At 41.4% G+C, this 18,418-nt stretch overlaps 1 protein-coding gene and 1 long non-coding RNA gene across 4 annotated transcripts in view; one reads left to right on the top strand and one right to left on the bottom strand.

The window, feature by feature from the left end:
- Nucleotides 1-10,856, bottom strand: part of PDSS2 (decaprenyl diphosphate synthase subunit 2) — a 122,297-nt gene extending 111,441 nt beyond the window's left edge. For 2 of the 3 annotated variants that reach the window (XM_030007481.2, XM_030007480.2), the window contains exon 1: nucleotides 10,398-10,856. In XM_030007481.2, the coding sequence (XP_029863341.1) occupies nucleotides 10,398-10,624 (227 nt within the window). In that variant the 5' untranslated portion in view covers nucleotides 10,625-10,856. The remainder of the gene's footprint in view (nucleotides 1-10,397) is intronic. The other variant, XM_030007479.2, reaches the window with a different exon arrangement.
- A 45-nt stretch (nucleotides 10,857-10,901) lies between these two features.
- LOC115338697 lies at nucleotides 10,902-17,218 on the top strand. Its single transcript, XR_003922506.2, has 3 exons — nucleotides 10,902-10,974; nucleotides 11,631-12,876; nucleotides 16,682-17,218. It is a non-coding gene; the product is annotated as an uncharacterized LOC115338697 (long non-coding RNA).
- The last annotated feature ends 1,200 nt before the right edge of the window (nucleotides 17,219-18,418 follow it).

Raw genomic sequence — 18,418 nt, 5'->3', positions numbered from 1 at the left:
AAACTCCTTTAATGCCTTCCATTCCTTGCGTAAATGTGTATTGGAAGAAAGGCTTCCCCCACAATTACCCTAAAGGTCTCCATACTTCCAGCTTCCTCGAGTCTTCTGAGCCCTATTTCTGAAAACGGTCTTTTTGCATTATCACTCCTACTGATAGATGACATCTGATTTCTTGCAGAGCCTGTCAATGACTCCCATGCTACCTAAACTTACAAATAATCAGAAAGTGACAAATCCTTCCTGTGGACAAAAAAACATGGAGTATACGTCCTCCCCGGTATTTCTGGCTTTAACAGCCGGGGACCAAAACCAGATGATGAATTGATCTCTTGGCCCTTTACACTTCAGCTTCACCTCCACAGGGCAACACAGGTTTGGGGAAGATATATTTTTCCTATAGATTAATTTTTAATTACTGAAATATGTCATACCAGACAGATTCACATTCAGAAGTCAACTTCTAAAAGAATGATCCAAATATGAACTTCATAACGTAGCATTAACATCCCTAAAATCCTTTTAAAATATGCACACAGTATACCTTCATCTTCACAAACCACATTAAATGAAAAGCAGCTGGGAATCAGAGACAGGAAGGTTACTGGGATGAAAACTTCCCCCTGTATAACAAACTGCACACAGGCTGCATTGATATATCATAGGTACCTTTATTTTCTAGCCTATGAAAATATATGAATTTTCATAATATGAAAATGTGGTGGCTCTGTCATACTCAGTCTCAAAGTTCAACACTAATTTAACATGAACACAATGCATCTTTGGGAAAAAAATAATCACTAACAAACATATATGCTAGCACAATCATTTTTCAAACGTGCAAAAGAGAGATGATTTTCCACTTGTGATCACAAAGCTTTGCCTTGTGTATTTGGCCTAACAAGTATTCCATTTAGCTCTTAACAACTTGAACTTTCTGTTAAATTTAATTAAAAGCAGTCTTACCAAATCAACTACTTATGGTGCTTCTGCTACTAGCTAATCATTCAGATGACAACCAGACACAAAGCGTGTTGGCACGGACCATTACCCTCAAATTGCCTTAATCGGGACTACGCATTTGCAGGATGGGTCTACACAAGCACATCCTGTTACAGACCCAGACCTACTTTGTGATTGAAATACAGAATTTTTTTTTTTTTAAAAGGTGCAATATGTAAGCTATTTCAAGGACCAGTGACAACATATAGAAGTATTAACCTTTGATTACAATTATTTTGTAGGGTGTGCTGAACAGGTAGTAATCAAAAAGATAGCTGTCATTCCAGCAATTTTGTATCATGAGTGTGAAAATCTAGGAAAACAATAATGGCAGTTGTTAGGGGAAATGATTTTTTTTTTTTTTTTTAAGTGTTCAAATTCTAGAAAATGAATTAATTTTGAGCATACTTAGTGGCAGCTATCAAGCCTATCAATTTGTGTTTATAGGACTGTTTAAGTAATAAATAATCAAAAATCATTTCCACTTGATCTTGAAGAAAGCTCCTTCTAAAGGGAGTACTTTTTGAAACAAATTGGGGGTGAAGGCTATGGGGTTTGCTTGTTTGTGTTTTTCAACTAGAAGTATAAAGCTGAATCAGTAGTTTCTAGGTATGACTTCTTTGCCTAGCTGGGAAGAAGAAGAGGGGAACAAAAGCTAGAAGTTTACTATACACTTCCATTCTATTAAGAAACAGGGGATTACCTGTAGACCTTTCTTTGTTTTCCCCAAAATGGAAGAACAGCCATGGAGAAGAACTAACTAGTGCTATTTTGAAGAAAGGAACTGGAGGAACAAGAAAGCAAAACGGGAACAACCATCACTTGTAATTTAAGTGGAAAAGAAATGAGAAAAACGAATGGAAAAGCTGGAGCCCCTGATGCTTCTTTAGGAATAGCTGAGGTTTGAAGAGATGATGACTGTGGCTCACCTGAAGAAACTCCAGCAGGCTGAACAGGTCCTAGAGTTTCTCAGTTAAGTTAGGTATTGAGGCAAATCTCTAAGCCCTATCTATCATAAGTAAAATCTAGCTAGTTCACACACCACGTGTTTGCTAAAAGCTCATGTATAATGAGTCTCACCAGTTTTCCTATATGATCAGTTTTTCTTTCCTTAAATGAATCTTTCACACAGCAAGAGAGAAGAAAAAAAGTTAAGCTAAAGTGATTGTCAATGCCAGAGAATTGGCAGGGACAATTCAAGGACAGCAAAGCAGCTGCTACAGATTTTAAACTTAATTTTTGTAATAGATCCGATTTTTAAATTCATGGTGTTCCTTTATAGTCTGTCAGGTTTGTCTCTAGCAGTAGTTCCTTTAGGGCAAGCACTGCAGACAGTCTGCCTACCCTGAGGGAAACTAAGACACTCAGATGTGGGGTAAAGGAAAGATATTAATAATTTAAGACAATGGTCTGCCACCCCTAGGAGAAAGCAATAGTCTAAGTATGGAAACATCTAACTCCTGAGCTTAGGTTAGTCCTTTGTGAACTTTGTATTTTCCTGAATAGATTTACAAAGTGCTGTAGAGGATACAGTGTTACCCATGGTTTTTGGAGGAGTTCTGAAAATGCTCATGGTGACTTGTTAACAGGGTCTCCTGCTCCTGTCAGCATCTCCGAAACAAGGAGAGAAGTCAACATGGAGGCAGCATCAACAAAAAAGGCGGCGGAAGAGGGAAATGCCTCGAGTAGGGGAGAACACTTTTGCAAGCTACAAACGATAGACCTAAGAAAGAGTAAAAGCCCTAGGAAAAGTACTTTTCCCCTTATTCTTGTAAGTCAAAGAAGTTAACTTACCATAGCCAAATAGAAGATCCACTGAGTGAAAACCATTTCCAGTGACCCAAATATGAATTTTGATTACTCTTTGACGTTGGTTCTCATTTGAGTTTTACATAAAGGCATATTTGGCAACCCTCTTCTGGGTTACAGAAAGAATTATTTTGAAACTATTTCCAGTTACTCAGTACTTTTTTCCTGTGTAGAGCAAACATTGACATAACAGTCGTTCACTGGTACATTAAACTTGGTATTCGATATTCACATGCGTTACGAATCAATTGTACTTGAAAGCAAGAAAGAACAGATGTGAACTTTAAAAATTACCTTTATTTTAAAAAGATACTTAGGCTACTGTGTGCCTAAAATAAAACCAAGTCTTCTCTAGGTGTGGTACACTACATCCTTTCGAGACTGATTGGCACTTGGATCTGCTCATTATACATTCAGTTTCTTTTTCACATGCTTGAAATCCAAGCTTAAGAAATCTCAAAGTCTTTCATTTAATCAGAATGAGTTGTACATGAAATTCTGCTGAAATCTTCAGACTCATATTCCCTATAAAAAAATACTAGAAATTATCAATATCAGGACAGCATATCAGTTTTCACTGTAAATAATTCTATCAGAAAATCCCAAACAGCATCATCATCTACCGAACACACTTCATTTACTAAGACCACCCTACATGCTGAAATAATACATTCCTCAAGCACAGAAAGCTGGATTCAACACAGATATTTAAATGAGAATCATTGCAAAAAACAATTATTCAAACGCAAGAGAATTTCATTTGCAGCCTCGCTTTTGCACATCCATACTGCATACTTGCTGCTTGATCCTACTTTGCTTATAGTGGCAAAATATTCAGCAAAACTGGGTATTGTACCATACAATTAAACATTCTTTGCATAAATTCTTCCACACAAATACTATCAGTGCATGACAAGACAAGAATTCAGCACCACTACAGCTGAAAACTAGCTGTTTACTCACCAGTTCAGCCTCTCCCAACACTTGTAGTAAACCCATGATCATGACAATGACTGCCTTTAGTTCTTGAGCTAGGGTTTACTCATGTGAGGGGGGTGGGGTGGGGGTGGTGGCAGGAAGAATGAATGAATCTTTGAGAATAAAAGCACCAAACTTGAGTAAACACTGCTTTATTCCTTCAGGATGTCTTTATCACTATACTAGTTTGCCCACTACAGAGGTCGCAAACAGGAAGGCCACTACAGCTTAAGACCATCAACGTATCTCACTCAGAATACTATTGTATATATGTCGGATTTTTTTAGTTTAGGTTCCTAATTGTTTTTTTTAGTATACACACACACACGACTGGCAAATATGCTTTACCTTCAAGAATGAGATTCTTGCTGCCAAACCCAACAAAAATGTAACATTTTACCAAAAAAAAAAAAAAAAAAGTTAAGGCCCCTTAAACATGAACTGTGAACCTCAAGCCCAAGTGTACAAATTCTGACGCAGCTCTCATCTTCTGGAGTCTACTGACAGCTCTTCAAAAGAGTAGTAATAACTGACAGATATGAGTACTCAAGTATATGAATGTAATGTTGCTGGTGCAGAAAACTAATAAAAAATGTACACTAGTGAAACTTACGCAGGAAGAGAAACAAAAAACAAAATATGGGAGAAAGCACAAACAGCACACATCTATTCATGCCATTCCACCTTACTACAGCATGAAAGATGAGTGTGACCTACAAAAACGGATTCTCTCTTCCCCTTAACTGTACAACACAATATTAAGTGGTGGCTAACTGAAAACCACAGTGAAGGCCACAGGTACAAGAACATGGAAGGAATCAGATATAGAAGGAAGTTTCAGTGCATATGTGAACCTACAACAATTTAATTTCTTCTATGTCTTTTTACCTTCCAAAGTTAACTTTTCCACAGTAACTCTTTGTGGGTTCATTCAGCCAAAATACATGAGAAAGTGATTTTTTGTGTCTAAGAATGGTTTACCTGATGGCGAGTATGGTAACAGAAACCCCTAGGGAGTACCAACATTTATAAGAGATGTAACATGATGAAGGTTTTTGAAGTTACTAAAGTCTATCAAAACTGACTGAAAGATATTCACAAAACCTAATTTAGCTAAGAGAGACTAGCCTTTCTTAAAAGAGAGAAGTTTCTTGATGGGGTGAGTCAAAGCAAGAATTTAACTCCGATGCTTCAACTGGAGCTCTCCCGAGAGCACCTCTGTTTCCATCAGCTATACAGAATGCTTTGGGAAACAGTCTTCCCAGACAAAGGCAAACTTCCTATAAGCACCAGAACTTCAGTAATTTTGCAAATAGTATCAAACATATCAAGCAGGAACAACACTTCTGCATTTCTGACATCACTGCTAAGACGTTCTGCAGAGGTGCCCTGCACGCTAGCTTTGGTGGCCAGTGCTTCCAGGAAGTCCAACAGATCTCTGCAGTAAACATAAGAAATTACACAACTGCTACCTCATAGCTAACTTCACAGGCATTCTGACCACAATCATAAAAATCACATCTCTCTACCACAAAAAATACTTTTTACAAAGTGTTACAGCAGGCTGAAAAAAATAATAAAATTTAGTGAATGCAAATGTGTTTTAACTTCTGATCCAGCAACAGCAGGAGAGGGACTTTATGCCCCCAAGGTCAGTTACAGATTGAGCAATTCAGTAAAACTTAAAAAGACTGTGGTAAGTTTTAGTTCTAGAAGCTGTAAGTTGACCAGACCCTCTGCTTGTCCCTTTGAGTATCCAGCTGCTGGCTGTTTTCAGAGAAAGTTACCTCATTAGCCACTGCCAAGTAAATAGACACTTTTATTTTTCTAGCCCAGAAAAAAACATTTGAAACAAGTTGCTAAAAAGCTACTTGTGGTCAAACACAGCATCTACAATTATAAAAAAAGGATAGTTTTACGGTCACCATTCTGTTAAGACAAAATATAAAATTGACAATAACAATTCTATCAACACCAGGTTGGAACAAATCCCTAGGTCTATGCTGAAATCAGTCACCTACATAGGAGGGCAAATGCACACCGCATCTGAAGTTACAAGATACGTGTTACTGAACTAAGCCATTTCAAGCTGACAGAGAAACAGAACTATCGGGAAACCAATGTTATCTGACTTATTAACTGAAAAGCATGTAATCTTGAAGCTACTTTGGATTGCATTTTATGTTCAGTGCTTAAAATGGCTAGAGATCTACATGGAGCAGGCTGCAACAGAACAAAACCTGGTCTATCGAGGCTTTTTATTTCTGTAATAATCCACATAAACCATAACTAAGTCTACTTAAGCATTTATCACCAACAAACAATTCTGACAGAACTAAAATATAATCATTCCTCCCACATGCTAATGACAGAATGGCTACAGTTAAATGGTATCCCATAATAATTTTACGTGTATGAAGTGTTCCATTTCATTTAGTGATATTATAAAAGTGATGCATTGGCCATAATGTTTACTGTTTACAATCTGCAGCAAGCTATACCCTTCTCACGGGAGATTAAATAACCAAGAAAACGTTATTCACACTATGTATTTGAGAAAAGTAGATCACTGTGCCAATTACAGATTCTTTCCTATATTAAGAAGGATGTATGCTAGCCTAGAAAGGAGAGGGAAAGAGGAGAGGGAAGACTGGAGATTTGTTTGCTTCCCAACTGAAAAGGAGGTCATATGTTCATGCATTGAAAAAGTTTTCCTTTAGTCCAACAATGCCCGAAGAGCAAAAAAATTTAAATGTTAGTCTTGAGTAGCTGCTGAAAACACTTCGTTATAGGGAAAGAACACTGAAAACTCTGAAGAACTGTACAGTGACTCACAGGACTACAAACAGAGAGATCCAGAAGTAGTCAGATTGCAATTTTGTTTCCAGAGTATCCATTAGAGGTGAATATTTTAATGATAGCATTTGTTTAAAGTATTCTTATATTAATATTGCTTATACACCATTTTCCACTCAGAGATCACAGTGATCGATATAGGCTGTAATGAATGAAGTGTAACACCTCCAGAAAACAGATGCTGCATTATTCATTTTACAGTAAATGCATGTATGAAAAATTAAGTGACTTGCCCTAGTCAGAGAGCCAAAAGCACAGCTGTGAATATAATCCAGACACCCCAGCTTCCAATGATCTGCAAACCACTAGACATTAGCCTTTCTGAAATGAAATGTAACCCTTCCCTCACATTTCGCCCTCTTTCTAACAAGTCTGGCAAAGCTAGTACTGAGGATGTTCACTTCACGTGGCCGACTTTTAAGATATCAAAAACTTAAAAATAAAAAAAAAAAAATAAAAAAGATAAACTTGACTTTAGCGCAGGGATTACAGAACTCCCAAATCCCTCACTGTAGGGCTCAGTTACCCATCTCTGCCCTCCCAAGAGCAGAGTCAGCAATAGCTCACAGATTTAAAGCTGCTGGCAAGGCACAGGCTTGGTAGGAGGTATCAGGGTCACACATCATCCCAGAAGAACACCTGCTGCAGTCCTGATCCATGGCAGGCACTTACATCCAGGAGCTGCCACCGTCACATCCAAACGAGAGGAAGAAATGGATGGGATCATCAGAGAAACGTATACTGCCCCAACAGCTGTTCCTCCACATGTCCCGTCTCACGTGGACAGTTATCTTTAAGCTGCCTTCTTTAAGGCTCTCAGCACAGACTACGCGTTGCAACAGCCTAGTGACTCAAAGCTCGGCAAAAGCTTAAAAATGCTCATCAGTACTCCTGTTACACTAAAGGCTTTCAATGTGGTGGCAATTATGTCTTATGCTGTCTCAGCTTAGAACCTATTCTGCGCAGATAAAGCAGAGGGTTTTCTACCAATGCTTAAGAAGCCCCTAATGGTCTAAGGAAGACTTCAAAGGCTAGCAAAGCATTAAGACAGGAAGGGAGGGTAGACACAAAAACACTGATGACAAAATGCTACCAGTCAAAGAAGGTTAAAGAAAATGAATATTGCTTGGAGATGACAGCAAGCAATCATAATCTGATTGTCACCACTTATAACCTCAAAAATAAACGAGTAGAAACTTGAGAAACAGCACGTGCAATTAATCAATTTTACTGCACAGATTTTTCAGATGTTCCCACAAATAGAAAAATCCCTTAAGTGTTGGAGTACTTAATACATGTATACAGTATTTATGCACTCACAGTCTGAAAGATTAGAGTTGCAGAACATATCAATCACTTAAGTTTTTTTAAAAAAAAAAAATCACCAAAGAACATATTTTAGATAACCATGCTTTAAAACATTTGCCTGAACACACAAGGGGAAACCCATGTTACTCTATAAGCATGGTTAATGAGCCAGAGATTTAAAACACCTATCTAGTATTGAAAAATCAAGACCTGTTTCCTAAACTGCTATGGATCTCAGACCCATAACTAAAATCAATCACATTTACAGTCAAACATACAACAGCCAAATTTCAGAAAGAGATTATCAAGAAAGAACAAGGTCAAAATTCACCTTACTGCAAAATCATACCATAAAACAAGGCGAGGTACAATTTGTGCATTGCTAGAGGTCTACTAAAACTTGTCAGCAGGAAATGAACTCCTCTTATAATACAAAAGTCAAGGCCACTGGAAACGCATCTGCAACGAAGGCTCTGGAAATACCAGTGAAGCCAAATAAGAACATCCAAAATAAGGGCACACGGTTTCAGTTTTATGTGAGTAAATACTGACTTTTTTTTCCAGCACAACACATCAGGTTAGTAGCGTACTCTGAAACATATATGAATTTAAAAAATGCATTGATTCAATCCTGCTGACCCTGTGCATGATTATATTCCTACTGGTGTTCCACAAGCCACAGGCTTACAGAATTAAGCCCGAAGCAGCCCACTTAAAACAACAAAAAAACCCCCTACACATCATAGCTCCACCATGAAACCTCCAACCATACCCCAAAATACTGTATTTAAACTTAACTCACAATAAACCAGCAACCACTACACATTAAACAGACTCTCTAAAGCTAACATTGAAGTTCCACTTTAGCACTGCGGGTCTCTATGACATTTCTACAACTGCAGTGGAAGCTTAAGAGCCCAAACACATCGTGCTTCGGTCCTCCTATTCCCCACATTCCATCAACCGACCTTAAAGTTGGATCCAAAGGCAGAAAAACATTTTCTTCTTGTCCCCCCTCTTAAAAAAGAAAACAAAAATCTTTGCTAAGCTTATCATAATACCACAACCTGCATTTATTAACAATTCAACAAAATCCTCTCCACCAGCATTTCCTAAAGTCAGGTATTTTCAATTTTTATTAAGCAGCTGATTTGTTTCTTTCAGAAAAGTCTACTTAAAGCCAGTATCTAAATTCCCCTCCCTGAAAATAATGTTTATTTAAAAAGCTACATTTGTCCCCTGTACTCCTTTTGTTCACTCAAGACAACCAGATTTAGAGACAGAGAGCTTAAAAAACAAATCTTGTTTTTATATCATTACACCATAATTGTGGTGTTGCCAAGGACCACTACACAGCTACAATTTTTATTCTTTAAAAGAAAAGCAGAACATTTGTTTTGAACAAATGCTCATTTTTGGTTTACACCTGTTCAAAAATACTGTGCATATTAAACTTGGGTTCTATTGCTATGTTTGCAGTTATAGCAAACAAGTTCTATCAAACAAAAACCACCACCCCCCCAGAAAAAAGCCCAACCCAGAAAACCCAAACCCACAACCCAATGCCCTTGGAAAATTGCACTTCTTTTGTCAAGCCTCTGGCATTTTATTGTTTAAAAAAACACTGCCAATCAGTTCTTGTTTTACAGTCAAAGAAAACACTGCCCAATAATTCCAACTTTTGCTTATTGGCAGGAATGCGAGTCTTCCATCAGTTTCCCTTAAAAATGAAAGTATGGATAACCAGCTTAGCAACCCTAAAAATCTCAACAGTATAGAAAAACTCCCAGCTGGATATTCCACAACAGACAATGTTTTCTAAAGCTCGTAGTAACAAAACACATGGTTCAGAGCAGCGTCATTCTGGGCTTTTAAGCTGACTAGTTCCTCCGTTTTTTCCACTAGTTTCCTCGCAACGTCATTCTTGATATTAAAAAACACGTAACTGTCAGCGAGACAGCCATACTTCTTCCACTATCAAGGGACGTTTTTGCACGTCGCGTGGGGAAACGCACTCCTTGCGCGTGGCATTAGGCCGAAGCAACTTCTGCGCGACAGAGAGTCACCGAAGGGAAGACCTGTTGCGGCACGGAAACGGAGGTCCTGGAGCGGAGAGCTAACCGCCCACGCAAAACCCCGCGCCTCGGGGCACGGGTTTCCCTGGGGACGCGCCGGTTACGGCACCTCCGCGGCTGCCCTCGGGCACCCGCTCCAGCCACGGCCGAGGCGCCCACCCGCCCGAGGGCCCGGTGCCGACCACCGACCCAGGCCTCAGCTCCTGACCGCTAGCGAAGGCCGAAACTTCCCCCAAGTTTTGACAAGCCTCCGGAGGGCTGCCGGCCCTTTCCTCCGCCGAGGCCCCAGCACCCCCGGACCCCTCTCCCCCGTCCCCGACCCGCAGCCGGCGGGTCGGTGGGCAGCTTTTCCCCGTCGGGCCGGGCGCTTACCGGGCGGTGTCGAGCAGCGGGTGCTTGGTGCCCACCAGCTTTCGGACCTGCATGGCGATGTTGCTGAGCTCGTCGCTCAGCAGGCACCGCAGGCTCATGAAGGACGTCGGGTACCCCACGATCTTCTCAGCCTCCGACACCACCTGGCTCCAGGATGGGCCGCCCGACGCCAGACCCCGGAGGCCGCCGGCGCCGCGGCCCCCGCGCCGCAGCAAAGCGGCCCACATCCCCCCCCTCCCCGCCGCCCCGGGGAGGCCCGCCGGCGCCGGCTCCTCTCTCCCGTTACTCGCCCCGGCGGGGCCCCGCAGGCCAAGCGGCCGCGGACGAGTCCCCCTCCTCGCTCGCTGCGGCCAGAGGACCCCGTCGTCAGCAGCCGGCTCAGCCCCGGGCAGCGGGACCCCGCAGCGGCCGCGGCGGCGGCCGGAGCGGGCTCATTGTGCCCTGGGGGCAGCCATCTTGGGCGTCGCAAAACACGCCGGGCCGTAAAGCGAGGGCGGCAACGCTCTCCCTTCCCCCTCCCACACGACTTCCTCGCTTGACGGCTGTGGCGGTTTGGCGGGGGGCAGCGGTGTCGGAGGTGAGGGCTGTCTGGATGAGGGAGGTCGGCTCCTGGGGAAGGGGCCCTGATCCCTACAGGGCACATCTCCTCTTTTTCTTCACCCTTAGCCCTTGCACTGGGTGAAGGGCTGCCGCCTCTCTTCCCCCCTCGGTGCTTGTCACCTCCCAGAGCGGTGTGTGTGGGCCGGGCAGAGGGCCCGGCTGGAGGAGAAGCGCTCCCCGCGCTGGGCCAGGGCCCTTGGCTGGCTGGGGATGACCCGCAGAAAGGGACGTGCTCTGTCTGCTCCCAGTGTTGTGTACAGAGACCAACTGGCAGGAGAGTTCAGGTTCCCACATGAAGTGTTCAACGTGTAGTCTTTAGCTACACAGCCGTGTTTTCTATTTTGGGGTTTTTTTTCATATTCTATTTTCATATTTTTCTATTTTCATTGTCCCTTCCCTGGCAGTGTTCAAGGCCAGGTTGGATGGGGCTTTAAGCAACCTGGTCTAGTGGAATGTGTCCCTGCCCATGGCAGGGGGAGTGGAACTAGATGATCTTTAAGGTCCCTTCCAACCCAAACCATTCTATGATAATTGCAGTGCATGGGCATTCTGGTTTGTTTTTTTTTTTTCCCCCATAGTTGTTTGGGATGTGGCACCAGTAGGCCTTACTGCATGCTCTGCATTTCCTTGTAGGTTTGTCCTATGGTGCTCTGCTGTGGCACAGCTGAGGGGTTTATGAACCGCCTCCTTGTGAGCTGAAGAGGTACTTTCAACCAAATGGTTAACATCAAAAGTGACAACTCATGTTGAGTGGGCACCTGAAGACTTCTGGGTCCTACAGTTCTACAGTGTGGTCTACTGTATATCATACAGTCTTTCAGTCATTCTGAGCACAGCAATCACTGACACCTCTTTGCAGCTACATGTACCCAAAGCTTTTGTGAATTCAGAGAATGGATTTTCTGTACCCCAGAGGAGGAAAATTCACTGGCCATCTTCAGAAATTGGATTTGAGTGACTTCCTCAATTCCACAAATAATTCAGCAAGAATATGATCTATTCTGTCTACAATCACTTACATTCATTCCTTCTATAACTTCCAGGCTTTGTTGCAACAAATCAGGCAGAGTTCTGATGAGAAAACAGTCCCATTGACTACATTCATGTGAAAAATGAGGGTGTTACATTTTTTACCTTTACAAATACAAGATACAGGTCACTTTATTTTGTTTGCATTCTTCTACATGATTAAAAAGAGTTACATTGAAGGATACTGTAAAAGAAGGTGCAAATAGAAAACAATTCCATCACAAAGAAGGATGAAATGCAGTCCAGGAAAGCACAAATAACTCTTGAAGTTACAGGGGGGAAGCTGCTAAAAAGGAACGCCCTTACCTGTTTCCAGTGACAAAGACGGGGTGTTTATTGTTCTTATGCCTGAGATGACTCAAAATGGGCACTAAAACTGTAAAAGTTACTGCCCTAAGGAAGGGGGTTTGTGGAGTCAACAACAGCTGGACATGCCTGTGGCATCTCATAAGCGGCCTCTCCCAAACTGGAGAGGGGAAAAACTAGAATGGAGAGAACCTGCAAAAATCCTGGAAAGATGACAGGAGAGTTACGGTTCTGGTGTCAAAACTTTGCTTTCTCTGCTGCCTATCTCTGAGAGAATAAAGCTTTGCTTTGAAGGAGCTGCCACTGAGTCAGTTTAGTTAGCTAGTGTCACAGAACAAACTGTTGCAAAATAGGGATTTTCAGCTCGTGAACACAGTCTAAAAAATGACAGAAAGCAATGGCATGTTTCTGTGCAGAAAGACTAAGTTAATGAAAATTGCCGGAGGGATGCACTTAAGAGGAGCTACCAAGGCACCTCATCCTGTAATGGTGACAAGTTCCTTGATTCATTTCCTGAGCCCTATCCATTCTTGCACTTAATGTGGTAAGTGTTCTGTGAAAAACTAACATGATTATGCAATTAAAGTCTGCTTAAAATAATACATATAAACTGAGGAGAACTAGGGTACTATGGGCAGTAAACCTACCATCTTCTAACATGTTAGACCTTAGCTTTTCAAAATCACTGTTCTTTGTGTTACAGCCTAAGAAACTGAACGCTTCTGCCCCCTTTATGTAGAATTCTCCCAAGTCCAAATGGTTTAGAACTGGGTCAAGACCCTTGATATCCACGACGCTGCACACTGCCACTAGAGCTTCCTCAGGATTCACCAGCAGTAGATTGATGTTCTTTAAATGCAGCAATCGCTGGAGAAATAAAACACACATTTTGTCAGTGAGTTTCACAGCTTTTTTTTGACCACAGAGACTCTTTGAAAAGATTATTCTGTAATACCCAAGGACCCTCTGTTTCTCACTCTCAGCCCAATGCCTTCATCCCTTTCCCTTAAGAACGTAACAGTCTTACTTCAGTAGTCCATTTTTGACTCCTGGTCCAAGTACATGGTTCCTTTCTCCCAACCTCCTCGCTTCTTCGCTTCAGTCCCACACACCATCCCTACTGGCTACTGTTCTTTCATTCTTGTCACAGCCTCCTCATCTTTTTCTCATTAAGTTCCAATCATCCTCTTGTCTGCACAGCCTGCATCCTAATCATGGACTCTTCTACTTTTCATACATGTTTATGGGTGGGACTGTGGGGAGCAACAGCATAACCCTCTCTCAGTTCTTGCACTCACCTCCACAAAGGCCTCTGTTGCTAGGAAAAGCCATTGCTGGAAAGCCCTGCCCATTCCCAGTAAACCTACAGCAGATATCCATTACTGTTGGACTTTTCAGACAGTAGAATGTGGAAAGACCATTCTGACCAGAGGTCTGTATTTACATTTTTTAATGGAAACAGTCTGAGACATTCCCCACCCATCAAATCCTTGGCAAATCCTTTGCCAAATTTCAGTTTTAGAGCATGGAGATAGGGGAGTTTCTCAGTCATGCAGTCCAACAATATTTTTTAACACAAGCAAAATGTATTTTTTGCCAACCTTATTTTGCAAACTGACTGAAGTATTTTAAAAATCAGCTTCAGGCTGACACACCAGTCACAGAAAAAATCATTACAAATTAGTTAATATTTGTCAGTTACAGGCATCAAAAACCAGGGTCTTATGATGGGTAATGATGGACCAACTTATCATAGGCAATGTTGCTTGCGCTGGCTGTAATTTATACTATCTCAGTTTTTCTCCCCAAAAAAAACATCAGAAGTGAAATTATGATGTACTTATTTTAAGTTGTGGACAAAACCGCGTGCTTTTTTTTTTCTTTCTTCCTTCTTGGCTCATTTCCCCTCAGGTTTCGCGAGAAAAACCCACACTATTTCAAGAGCTTCAGGGACTGTACAATAGATGTGTCTATTTCTTTAGAGTCTTAAGTAGAGAAGAAAAATGAAGCTCTTTTCTTCTCTATCAATTGACTTTGTTAAGCCTCCCCAGGAGGAGAAAGAAGCCACTGCAGGGGGCCAGTATCAAAGTTGAAGAACAAAGATGAAAGGTGAAGAGACACTTCTGTTTACATCAGCATGCTCTGGACTAATGTACCAGAGAATGCATCAAAGCCACCACTAATGCCGGCTCTGGGTATCTTTTCTAACAAATGGAATGTGGAAATATTTTCCTGACTACCATCTAAAGTAAAACAATTGCAAAGCACTCTCATTTGATTGGGAACATTTGACCTTTCAATCTTTCATAGTCACTCTGGCCTTATCCAAAATAAATGATCTCCATAGGAGAATGAGACTAGCAATGTTAATATATTATACTAACTATACCCTGCCTATATAACCAAATCTTCTTCTAGATGTTGCTTAATTTTTTAATATGTTAAAGCTTAGGTGCACTCTAGGCTGTTTACAAAAATGAAAACTAACAGAAATACGTGTGTTCCTTCCAAAGCATCCAGGTAGTTGTTTCCCCACCCCCCCCCCCCTACATACAGGGAATTGATTTACTCCATAACATCCTGGGGAAGTAGACAGTTATGATCATTTCCATTTTGGAAGTCAGGAGGTTTAACAGAAAGATTGTGTGATTTGTCCAAGGCTTTGCAAAACCCCTAAGGCAAACTGAGAAAAGAATCCACTTCTCTTGACCTCGTTGTCTGTGTCTTGTCTACAAGGCTGCCTGTCTTCTTACTAGCTGACAGACTACTGAGAAGGACGAAGGCCTTATTGATCCTATAGTTAGATGCTGAAAAAACAGCATCATTTAGCTGTTAGCATCATCAGTTGATTTCAGTAGGAGTCACATCCCTTGGACAGAATTTGGCACTAAAAGGTATTAATTTTTAAGCCTAAATATACCTACTGAGATACCAATATCAGAATATGATGTGTTGCTGGTTAATAAACAATAATACATGCATAATTATTTTTATTTTATTTAACAAATAAATATAGTTGTGATATATAGCGATCCTTTGTATGAGTAGGTGTATGTTACCCTTTTCACTCTGCACACAAAATGCAGTGATACAGTAGCTCATCAGTCCATGGCACGGATGAGAAGCCAAAGCTCCCGGTAGCTCTCAGCAGCGCTGCACAGGCAGTGGGACGTGCCCCTCCTGTGCTGCACGCTTGCAGAACACAGCTCCCTTCTCACTGGCTCGCCAGCCAGCACTGCAAAGAAAACAAAATCAATTGAAATCCCTCCATTTCAGCAAGCTGAGTAGGAACAGGAGCAGACGAGTGTGCAGCTGATAACACCCCTCCTTCATAGAGTCACTGTTTTTTCACCTCCCAAACCAATTTCAATTGTAAGACAGCCTCTTAGGCCGTCCCCTCTGATGGGCAGTGCTCCACTCAGGGGAATTTGGACAGAGACTCTCAAAACACCAATGTTTTGGAGCCGAGTAATCTACAGAAGAAGGAGGAAGAAGATAAGCACAATGTTAGTTCTGGTCATATGCAGCTGAAGCTGACAAAGCATCCATCATCCTGTACAATATTAGCCTTTAAATATTCAGCTTTATCAGTTCCCCCATTCCTAATCCATCATTAACCACCCCATGAAGCCTCAGCTGATTAGCCCCACCTCTGCAGCTTGGCAACCCATTAACTATTTATTATTTGTATTTAATTGAACTCTAGTAGCAGTGGAAAACTCCAACCAGACACATTTCACAACCAGAACAAAGGAGATGGTCCCTTGCCTAAGGAGTTCGTGGTCTGGGCAAGAGTGAAATGCAGCAAAGAGGAAATGACAGCCATGCTGAACAAAGGCTTACTCACATGCCCTCTATTAAACTCCCGCCCCACAAATCTATAGATTTTCTATGGATTTTTTTTTCCAGTGAGTTCCATCTCAGCATCCCTTAAAATCACAGAATATGATGCAATTTGGGAGGGTCCAGCAGAAAAAAAATGGGATTTTGAATGTTAGGTGAAAAATAGATTGAAAAACTCTATCTAAATCATTCCACAATTACTAGGTAGTGATACAACCCAGGTATTAAAGTCTATGACTTTAGGAGGAAACTGGCAAACATATACAACTTACACATTTTATATGAATTTAAATAAATAAATGGAAGCATTTCTCAGTTAAAATGTTTATTTCTCAGGCACTAAATATATGTAATTTATGAAGTGTTGTTTGTATTTTGCTGCTTGCTATTCACATGCATAATCAGAACATAGATACAATACTAAATGTTCTTTCTGCTAGTAATGCTGTGTTTGAGGGGAGAAGATCTATACACTTTATTCTGTCTTTCTCTATTTTTTTACTTAGATGGGAAGCTATGTATTCTCCACGGAGGCTGGCTGCACATTTCTTCTGAAGTAAACTTTGCGGAAGTCACCGGTGCCTTTGTTACCTCCACCTGGGCTTCTGTACTTTTCTATTTATGAGTCCCCTTTGAAGCGTGCCTGAAAGATCCAGTTCCCAAGAAAGCTACTACCCACTCCCTGAGCAGTGCCGCACAGCACGAGCAAGCTGCACCAGAGACTCGGCACTGGCTTGCTGTTTACTGATCAACTTTAAAGCCCAGAGCACTCAAGGAAAAGGTTTTCTAAGGGGCTCCTCTCCCTCTGTGCCCACTCGCTGCCTTGCTACCAGGTGGAGAGTAATGTCTGTCTGGGAACCAAGTCTCAATATGTGAAAGTCAACCTGGATGATAAAGAAAATGGTTTTAAAATTTGAGTTAGAAAGCCCGGGTTAAACAAAATCATTTGAATCCATCCTTGTAATTCTGTGTCTGAACAAAATAATGTATTTTAAGTAGCACAGACTAAATGGCTTTGGGGAAATTAAAACAAGATAAACAAAGGTATTCATCTATACTATACTGTATTATCTATACATTATCCCCTGGTCTAGGTAAACCCTTGTGTTCAATATAGGTGTTTTTCAGTACAATTCCCTCTGCTTTTGAATTTATCCTGTTATCAATCCATTGGAGACAAAGAGTGATGACCCTCAGGGTACAAGGGGGCGATGCATTTATTTTTACGTAGCACTTGACTCACTCACATCTCTTCTCCTTTTAATCCCTGTAATTAAAATGTCTGCCTGCCACTTCAGTACATGCTCTAAAATGATTAAAATTTGAACATTGTAGCAATCATAGTTACTGCTGCTGTACAAGAGGAAGAACAATTGATCTAGGCCAACACAGTTAAGTAAGCTATAGAAAGGAAACCATAAGTTACTAATGCAAAATAGAATATAAAAGTATTGAGTCAGATGAAAGGAGCATCTAAGGTAGTATATCCTGTCTCTGATAAAAGCCAGTATCAAATGCTTAAGGGAAGAGAATGAGAAATCAAGCAAGTATGGAGAAGTATGTCCACCCAGCTTCCACCTTACCACACTTTAGAGCCTTCTTGTACCAGATGCTCTGTCAAGTCTACCACGTTTAATAAACCAAAATGGATCTATTTTCCAGAACTTCCAAGTCTGGCTCTTCTAAACTATTCTTTGAAGCTATTTAGACTTTTGCTCCCCCAAACATCCTATGGACATGTGTTCCACAGTTTTATTATGCATTATGTGGAAGAAACCCCACTTCATTATGTTTATTTTAAGCCTCCTAACTACTAGTTTGCATTCAGAGCCAATGAGGCATGCCCAAGCTAGTCTAAAAGAAGCCTTGAACAACATCTCCATCCCTTTCTGTTTTATTAATTCCCCCATCTTCCTTTTTTTCTCTCTCATTCCCTCTTTCTTTTATCCTCATATTATCTCTGGAGGGCGTTAAAAGCTATGCAGACATCTGATTTACAAACGCATGCCTATTACATACGAAAATTCAAATGACCAAAAGCACAGCAGTCCTTCGGAGACACTCTCTTCCACGACGATGTCACTTGCTTGTAAGTTTAGTCTTAAACTTTGGCACCTCGGTTCCTTTCTGAGCTCCCGAGTGACGGTGACCTGGTTTTCGGAGGTGCTTAGCACCCACCACCTCCCGGGGGGAGCTGCAGGCACTCCACACGCACAAGAGAACACTTTTATGCAAAGCATCTG

Source organism: Aquila chrysaetos, chromosome 2 (assembly GCF_900496995.4).
Source record: "Aquila chrysaetos chrysaetos chromosome 2, bAquChr1.4, whole genome shotgun sequence".
NCBI classification, from domain to species: Eukaryota; Metazoa; Chordata; class Aves; order Accipitriformes; family Accipitridae; genus Aquila; species Aquila chrysaetos.
The sequence above is the reverse complement of the archived record's forward strand: the minus strand, read 5'-3'. Positions and strand labels throughout refer to the sequence as shown.